General features: G+C 48.5%; 1 protein-coding gene across 4 annotated transcripts in view; it reads right to left on the reverse strand.

The window, feature by feature from the left end:
• Nucleotides 1–9,348, reverse strand: part of syt3 (synaptotagmin III) — a 28,354-nt gene extending 19,006 nt beyond the window's left edge. For all 4 annotated transcript variants that reach the window (XM_029509133.1, XM_029509131.1, XM_029509132.1 and 1 more), the window contains exons 1-3: nucleotides 9,234–9,348; nucleotides 4,434–4,747; nucleotides 3,010–3,400 (exon numbers count right to left, since the gene is read on the reverse strand). In XM_029509133.1, coding sequence (XP_029364993.1) covers nucleotides 3,010–3,160 — 151 coding nt within the window. In that variant the 5' untranslated portion in view covers nucleotides 3,161–3,400; nucleotides 4,434–4,747; nucleotides 9,234–9,348. The remainder of the gene's footprint in view (nucleotides 1–3,009; nucleotides 3,401–4,433; nucleotides 4,748–9,233) is intronic.
• Nucleotides 9,349–9,590: the final 242 nt, after the last annotated feature.

A 9,590-nucleotide genomic window follows, 5' to 3' on the forward strand; every position in this document is an offset into this window, starting at 1 on the left:
GAAGGCCCCCCTCCCACCGCCATACCTAAGCAATGTCATCCCGCATTTCCTCCGTTTTAATCTGTAACGGCTCAACGATTGTGTCTGATGGTTGGCGGCGGGGTGGGTGTGAAGGTGGAGATGTGGGTGTGTTAGCGAGGGTGACTCATCCGTTTGAAGAGAAGAAAAAAATAAAAATAAAAAGCAGAGTAAAGAAAAGCGCCGTTTCAGCACCCAGACTGCTGGGCAGCTTCAGCGGGAAAGAATAGAACGTCGACGGCGGCGCTTTTGTAGTTTTGAAAGCCATAAAGTTCATGTGTCGGAGCCCATTATACGTTAATTCATGTTGAATTTTTAAACGTGCACGTACACTATAAATATTCCATGAATGCTTATAAATAAATAGACTAAATATACAATGAATATTTATAATTAGCTTGAACCATTTGAAGTCTTTTTTGGAAATAGCATCTTTTTGGTCTGATAGCCGTCTTCACAAAGGAGCCAATCAGCGTGCTCGATGGCCCACAGCCCTGAACATGAATATTCATCGTTTGTAAGTAGACCAAGAAGACTCATTAGGAGACAACGTCTTCAGTTTCATATACGCTTTTGTGTACACTCTGGACCTGGGGGGGCCACCAATTAAGAAGTTGTCATAACTGGGGGCGGGTCGAGTCATCACATCAACCCAACTTCTTTTTCCTCTTCCACACTTTATTGTTGAATTTGGTCCAATTCATGCATCCTCAGGAATTCGACTTGTTTCTGTCTTCCCCCCACCCCTCGCTTTGTCTTTCACTCTCTCCTCTGTATAATCCCTTCAAACACCCTTCATTCCTCGCTGTCATCTCCTCTCCCATGCTCCCATGCCTCAGCACGCTCTGACTTTATTCCTCTCCTCAGCAACTGTCTCTTTGTTCATCACCCCCCCCACATGCCCCCCACCCATCTCCATACCTACTCGTCGTCTGCCCCCACCTCCCGTGCCTCAGTCCTCCTCTCTCTCTTTCGTAAATTATTCATCAGCCTGTGTATGTCATTAATCAGCACTTGTTCAAAAGATATGATTTGGGAGAGGCAAGATGGGGGGAGGGGGGGGCAGCATCGATGAAGGGAAAGAAAAAAACGGATCGAAGCTGTAGAAGAGCCATCAGGGGCTGAGATAGACCAGGAGAGAGGCCTGGAAACAGACTGGTGCCCGTGTTGGAACAGACACACCAGCTGACTGGGTTCATTCCCTCCTTTGGTTTTGTAAGAGGCGGAGGAGAAGGGGGGGGGGGGCGCAGGAGGGTTGATAAAGTCGATGCAACTACCACGGTATGTGTGAAAGAGTTGACAGTGATTTAGAGCGAAACCTAAAGCGGGGAGGGGTTCACGGATGAGAAAGGTTAATGTATTGATCTTGAGGGGGAAAAACAAAGCGAGCAGGCTGAGGAGTCCGGGGTGGGGGGTGGGGGGCTGCTGTGTGCGGCTGGCTGATCAGGGCGCACTGATAAGACGAGGCTGTGATCAAACGGACGCTTGGGGGGGGGAGTGCTGTCAGTGGCCAAACTGCTCACCTCCATTTGTCTCTCTTTAGGAGAGTTGCCGTGCCTCGCCGGGCGCTGATCCTTTCAGAGATCTGTCGCTAATCCACAGCGTAAGGAGCGAATCCGCAGGTGGGGAGATGAGAAGGTGAGTGGGGGGGGGGTGGAGGTGGGTGGCTCGAAGAGACTCCTGTCAGTCAGCAGGCGATGAAGGCCAACTGGGAGCTGTACATCGCTCCACATCAAACACATCTCTGCTGCTTACACAAGCCGCTCCCTGACAGTCTTTGGTGGCCGCGGCCCTCCGAGGGCTCAGAGACTTCCGTCAGCAAACAACGAAAAATCGCAGCTGGTGAGTAAAGGGGCAGGGAGGAGGAGGAGGTGGGGGGGGGCACCTAAAACCACGGCGTGACATTTATTCACATAACCATCCAAATCTCCAGAGGCAACACGCAGCCAATCCAGGCTAATCTACACAGAGACACAGATATCCGTGCTAATCTGCATAACAGCACATCGCACTTCCAAACACTTCAATGAAAACCCACACAAATTACAAACTCACAATGAGCTCCACCGGGCAACACAATGCACCTACTCATTTTGGTACAAAAAAAAAAAAAAAAAAACAACATTTTTTTGGAAAATACTCCACTATGAGATAACAATCGCAAATTTCCACCAAGACTCTTTTGGGGCTCGTAAAAGTAATGGGATGGACTTGTACTGAAGCCATTTCAAACTAGCAGATGAATATTTCATGGTTTGTTGTTCTGAGTGTGCAGCGCATCTAACCTGCTTTAAACATGAGCTCTCCTCCTGACGGTTAAAGTCTACAGAACGCCGCGTTCCTGCCTGACGAGTCCACGAGTGAAGCAGCAACAATGAAAAAGCTCTCATCTGAAGCTTTCCATGGAAGACATGCTGGTATTAAAGTAAAAAGCGGATCCAGATCATCATGGCATCCAAGAAGTCTTCAGTGGAGCCAAGTTCAGATTCAGACCTGAACTGCGTCTGTGAAGCTCACAGTTTCCTCTCTCGCACAGTGAAGAAGATTTTGTACGGCAGAAAATAAACACCAAAGCATAAAGAGCTGCTATGTACAGAGTGTTTACCAATATTTTGTCAAAATCGTGAGCGTGTGGATGAGTGCACAGTGTGAATACAGAGCACAGCGCTTTATTTCTGTGGACGCTCTGAAACTATTATTCAAATGCACGTTGTGTCTGCAGGACTGGTAGTTAGAAAACACCCTCTGATTCCTCAGATTTCAGGCTATGATGAATCGCTGTTGGAAAGCAATGAGACGGAGGCTAAGTGGTTAGCATGCTAGCTCAAGTAGAAGAAAATTTTAGTTACCAACGAAGTTCGACGACGACATTTCTTCTGGAAAACAGCTGCTAATAAATAGCAAGACTAACAACTATCTGCATTAAACAAGTGGGAAGCAGGTTAGCGTGGGCTTTTAGTAGCCAGCAGAAGCCCCAGATGTGGCGCGTACCTGTGTCCAGATGTCTGTTGCGGCCTCTCAGCAGGTAGCTGAACTCCTCGCAGCGCTCACTCTGGCTGTAACCTCTCGGGGAGTTGAAGCACAGCTCCTCCACCAGCACCAGCGCCTTCTTACACAGGTCTTCATCCCAGTCCCCCGACATCCTCCAATCCGCATTGCACTCTCACCAGCAGCGGTCAGCCAATGACAGCGCAGCCCTCGCCGCCCTCGCCTATCGGACGGCGCTCGGGGAAGCCCGTCCACCTTTTACAAGGCGTGGACTGAGAGGGAGTGAGGAAGGAAGAACACGACGGGGGCTCCGAAGAGCGTCTTGGTCCTGATTGTAGTGACTAGGCTGACGCGCCCATGTGGGACTGAGCGACACCCGCCCCTCTCACTCTCCCTGAAAGAGGTAAAGTGAAAGAAATTGGCAGGGTGAGTGTGAGGACATAAAAGTGTACAAATCAAGTTTTTGGCAGGTTGGTCACCTTCCCCATTAAAATCAACACTGATGCCAAATCCATCAGTGTGTACCTGATAGATCATTGGTCCAGAGGTACACAACATCGTTTTAGCATTAGCGACAAAATGCAACTGGCGTCGAGTGAGCACCGACAATATTGATCTTGTCATTGGGAGAAAGTCTGCAGGAAGAACCTGAGAGTCTGTGGCCCTTCAGTCGTTACCACAACATTCATATTTACACCTACTTTTATTTCCCGGAAGGCCCCTGCTGATAGAAACCAGCGGGGTCTGTGGATTATCCACAACAACGGGACATTACTTCAGATAGTCTTTGCATTTTTCAAACCACAAATTAGTTTCCATTTGCTTTCATCCAGTGGTGGCAGTGGAAGGCTCGTGGGTAAACAAAGGCTCCATACAGTCTTTCTGTGGAATGCGGAACCCAACCCACGAGTTAATGAGCCGTAAATGACCCCTGGAGGTCAAAATAAAGCTCTCTGCCCTGTGTGGAGCGGCACAGCTGGGCAGAGCTGGGTGTTGATTCTTAATGGGTTTAGTTCAGTGAGAAACCATGAGCTCTACACTAAGACAAGCTGCTGCGGATGACGGGGAACTGTAGGGCAGTTGCTAAAACAACCGGACTGAGTTTATTTTCAGAATGTATCCATGTGCAGACTAAATAAAAAAAGCTGCAGTTCACTTTCTATTATTTAAATGTCAACCCTCTTAATTTGAATAATGCCAAATGACTCACGCAAAATGGTGCATACTTAAGAGCTTTATTGTCACTGCTCTCCAGGGGATATAATGATGAGTCTGGTTTCTAAAACTGAGCAATAGGTCAATCATCCTGAGACGTCATATATTACGTAACATGTATTACAACGTATTGAGGGAATCCAAAATCACCAGCTTCCTCAGACTGGAGGAAAAACGCCAGTATCTGTATTAATGTTGTTTGTGTGTTTTACCTTCACTGGGCTGAACTGCCGAGGTTCTGGTGAATCATGGTGAATGTGCGAGCCAGAGCAGAGAAACTCCACTTGTCGTTGTTTTCTTTGCAAATGGATTTGGCTAAAGAGTTATGCCTGCAATGCATGCATAACCTTTAGCTTGCTATTTTCTGAATTTGTCCAAGACCAAGGGAGCTGAGCTCTTAGTCATCTACTTCCAAGAGGAAACGGAGGAACACGTCGGTATCTGTGATCTCTGCAGCACATCAGCGTGGATTGGAAGTGACTGTCAGATTTGTAGAGACTCTTTTTTTAAAGTTCTCCAACATCACCTGAAAAACAGAAAAATCAATACAACACATGAACACAAGTGCAGGAGAGGAAAACGACAGCAAGTGCAAATCTCTGGAGGACCACAAAGTTTCAAAAAAACATCATATTCAGGTTTAATTATCTGAATTAAGTCTGACTGCTTATGTCTCTACTCATCCTTTCATCCAAGAGAAACTAGACTTCTTTAGCATACTGTCTTTATTTTTGAACTCATTCTGTCTAAATAAAAGAAGGTCAATGCCAAAACTCCAGTTTCTCACAGTCTGCAAGGCTCCAGAGACTCCGACTGAGGGGCATGTATGCAAAGTTGTGTCTAATAATACCGATCCATTGCAAAAAAACAAACCCTGGTGTCGGGTACGTCTCACAAAAATGGCCTTTCTCTGCACGGCCCTGGTCCAATTTGTAGGGGGGGATAACTTTCTGGAAAAACAAGAAGAGAGGGGTCAGCTCACTTTTCTACCGAGATGTTTTGCCCTTGTGAGACCCATTTCTTGTTGCGGGCGCCTATTGATCATTTTATGTACGTTGTTCTGTGAAATGTCAAGTTTCTGTCTTTGTGCGTTGAATGGCACCATCCGATGTATCCATCCGACTCCCAGCCATCAGTCAATCACACAATAGGAAAAGACGTATTTGACTCAAGAACAAGACCCGAGAACCAGGAAATGTTTCCGCTCCATATCGAGGTGTCTCTCCTCTTGAAGACAGAAACACACTGTTTCTGTTGCGCTCTGTGTGGTCTCAGAGGCCAGTTGTCACATTAGGATTGGGTGTCACTCCAAAAGAGAACTCTGACAACATGGAGTCTATTAAGCTGTCCATCCAATTACAGAAACGAATCTGGAATTAGCAAATCAAAACGCCATCCTGACCCAAAGTCCCCCAGGAGTCCCCCCCCCCCCCCCCCAGCCACCTTCACTCTCTCCCATTAAGATAGTAAATCTGTCTGAGTGACTTTAAAACACAGGATATCTCAATCTGAGGAATGGCCGTCTGGCACAAAACTGGCCGCTTCAAATGCCAGTGAGCGCATCAGAAGGGAGGGAGAGGCGAAGAAGAAATGGAGGAGACAGACAGACAGAACGATTGTGTGGCAAGAGAGAAAGGAGGAGGCAGGGAGGCAGAGAGAGAGGGGGATAAGAGAGATGCTGACATTAAATTGGAGACGAGACAGATAAAGAGGGAGGGAAAAAAATGGAGCAGAGAAGGGCAGAAAAAAAACCACCTAGCTGGCGGCGAGGGTGACACAGCAACAATGGTAATCAAGGGTTTGAGGACGCAATTTACTACAAGCTAAATATTTACAGAGGCTGGTTATTCACAGAAAAATATGCCTTCAGAAGCGTGTTGACGAAGTGTTCCACTCCGAGAGTGTCATGCCCAGAAACACACATTTCCTACTATACTGTGAAGAGCAACACTAAACCTCCCACAGATGCTCCATTGACTGCTGCTCTGCCTGGGATCGATACTCTCAGGGAACGAGTACGCCACAACGCAGACCGGGCGACAAGTGAGGTCACCGTCCGATTGGACGAGGGGAGACAGGACGGCGCGCAAGGTCACCGTCTAATCACACCGGAGAGGTGCACACGGGTCCCGATCCAATCAGACGGCAGAAAGAAAAGTCTGCGCTCAATTATGAAGGAGGCCGCTCAGCTGAATCCTGGCAGGAGGGGGCCAGGCGTACCAAATTCAACTCAGAAAGAGGCTGCAAGTTCAACCCTAGCAATGGGGCCCTTGAGCAGGACACTGCCCCCCCCCCCCCCCCCCCCCCCCGTCAGATGCCCCTCCTGTTTATCACTGGGGATAAGAGCCCGAGCTAAACGGCTCTATCCAGCCATTGCATCCTCAATCTAGCTTATAGGCGATAAAGCAGCTGAGGCGTTTATGTTTGTATCCCATCATAATGAAGGGATCATTGTTGGATTTGCACAGGGAGCACTTGGAGACGCCTTCAGGTGCACAGACAGTGGAGGAAAAAAAAAAACAACGCAGTACTCCTCATTCTCATTGGCCGAGCATAGACCAATAAATATTAATCTAATATTGAAGGCACTCCCTGCATTAGTTGTATTAGCTTTCTTATATTTTTCACCTCCATAGCAGAATTCCTCTGGTTTTCTCCCACCTCACTGGGAAATTCCACCAAAAAATCAAGCAACAACAAGTGAAAAATCCTCCGGCAGGGCGAGCAACGGTTTGAAAAAATAAAATGAATTCATAAATAAAAACCCGGGGTGGTGGTGGGAAGGGGGGGTTCAGTAACAAGGATCATGTTAGAGAGCGTGACTGAAATCTGAAATCTTTGTGTGGAATCTGTCTCAGAGGGATGAATCACACCTCAAATGGGTTTTGGGAATTAGACTGATAAGGCCTTTGAAAAGCTGAATGAGAGGAAGGCATTCAGACGCTCCCCACAAACCTCCGATCTGCTGTGATCACATCCGTTTCATTTTCTGGTCAAATGATGCACTTTGCCTTAATAGCTAATAAAATACATCAGATGCAAACTGATAAAAACAATCAAGTGTCAGTTTCAGATTTCTGCCTTTTGGGAAACTGTGTAATCGTTAATAAGGGGAGAAACGGAACACCAGACCATATTTACAGATTTGAACAGAAGACTCGGATCCTTTGTGTGTGAGAGCCTGATATTCCTGAGGAGGCTAACTCCCTAATGGGATGTTTCAGTGAAGTCGTCCGATCTGCTGCTGTGCGCCTTTCCTTTTGTTTTCATCTGCACCTGGAAGTCGTCTTTAATTGAACCTTTCATTCCTGCCCTCAATGCATCTGTTGTTTGTCTTTTGTCTCACAGCCTGTGCCAAAGTGTTTAAGTACATTTCCCAGCGTCCTCTGGTTTCCACTTTTAGCGGCGTTCCCTTTAAAGACATGCCGCTTCCTGCCGGCTGTGCTCCACAGTCTGGTGACTTGGCCCTGTGACCTGCCCCTCTCTGTTCCAGACTCTGAAGCTGTCTGCTCTGCCGTACCCTGCTGGGCCGTATCATGTTGTGTATCACCTCAGATCGATGTACTCGTGTACGCTCAGCTCGTTCTGCCGTTTGCCGGCACCATTCCTGATTCATGGAGGTCGTGACCTCGCTCCACCGGCGCCGGCACATCCTCCTTGCATCACTTCCTTTCGAGGCCGCGGCTGTGTCTGCCTGAGACGACGCTATCATCACTCCTTGGCCGCTCACTTGGCCGTGACGGATTGATGCATGGGGGGGACGGGGGGTAACAGATAGGGCTGCTACAACTCATCTTTTTGGTTACTCCAGTCGAGCAGCACCGTGTTCCTCCGGGCCGGAGACGGCGCCGTATGAGGCCAAGATTGAGCGTGGGGATATTAATGTGTATTGACTAGAGGTAATAGCTTTGCAGAGCCTCAGCCTCGAGGTTGTCCCAATTTAGCCGGTCCTATAATAGCTCCTGCACATCCATTCAGCAAATAAATACCACGAGGGGGGAGTTAGCAGATTTTAATATCTGCTTCAGACCACACGTCTCTATAAACATGCAATCAAACGCTCACTCACATCCGAGCAGAAACCGTCTCCTTGTGTTTCTGCCTATTTCTGTCCCACATTCACACGTATCAAAGGTTGCCGTTCAGGCTTTCACAGCTCTCCAGCACTCTGGGGCCCGTCAGAGCTGCAAGTGTCTAAATTATCTATAACCAGACACAGGGACGGGAGAGCGAGTGGCCAGCCAGGAACCCTGGGAAACCGGTGCTGCCGCTCTTCCTGCCTCCTGCACAGCCAGTGGGGCTGCAGAGTGGGACCTATTTACAGACAGGGAATGCAATCACACACACACACACACACACACACACACAAACAACAGGCCGCCCTCACTTCATTTTTCACCTACTGCTATGTCAGAGTCGGTGAGTCAGTCTGTCTCAGTGGGTTTTCTTTTTCTTTTTTTTTGTAATTTCTTTCCTTCTCTTTGACCATTTCCATAAATACGGCTCCTCTGTGGTGGGAAACCAGAGTCACTGATGGCACTGGGGAGGGTGGGGTGGGGTGGGGTGGCCTGGGTGGGTGGGTGGAGGGGAATTACGCACATCTTACGCACGTCAACCTGTCTTCTGGGTGTTTTCTGCGAACCCCGCTGTCTATATCTAATAGCATTTGCCTGGGTGAGGAGGAAGAGGAGGAGGAGGGAAAAAAATAAATAAAAAGTTCAATCATGGCCATCAGTGAGAAAAGCTGCCATTGATACAGTTGTAATCCCGCTCGGAGCCTCATATATCTGCCTACATGCCCCCCACTAAAGGCTCCAAGCATCATCCCTGTTAACGCAAGAATGCAATATGGAAGGATGCACAAATAATATACATGAAATATTCATGGAAAACAGGCACATGCTGCTGGATTTAGGGCACATTCAGCGGGATCAAAGCAGAGATGATGATGAGAATAACGCAGAGATCTCACGTTGGGCTGCAGGAGCCACCAAAGGGAAATCTCCTCCTACCTTGGCGCTGCAGGAGTCCCTGTCTCCCCCTCTCTGTCCTGGTACCCGATTTCCGAGCCCTCCCCGCTGTCTTAGTCAGATGCGACGCTTGTAAAGGGGCATTCCGCTCTGTCCAGCCTGCCTCCCCCCCCCCCCCTCTTCCAACAGCAGCCTCCGTCCTCCTCACCGAGACGCACCGAGTGAGAAGCTCCGCAAACCGGGACGGCAGACTGAGAGGGAGAAATGAACAATATGATAGCTCTCCCCTCCCCTCTATTCCCTCCCGTTTCCTGTGTTCTTCTCCTCTACTTTCCCCCCTCCCTGTGTTTTTCCTCCTCTCCGGTTCTCTCTCCCCTCCCTCGGCTGCTCCCTCCTCTG

This window comes from Echeneis naucrates, chromosome 8 (genome assembly GCF_900963305.1).
Source record: "Echeneis naucrates chromosome 8, fEcheNa1.1, whole genome shotgun sequence".
NCBI classification, from domain to species: Eukaryota; Metazoa; Chordata; class Actinopteri; order Carangiformes; family Echeneidae; genus Echeneis; species Echeneis naucrates.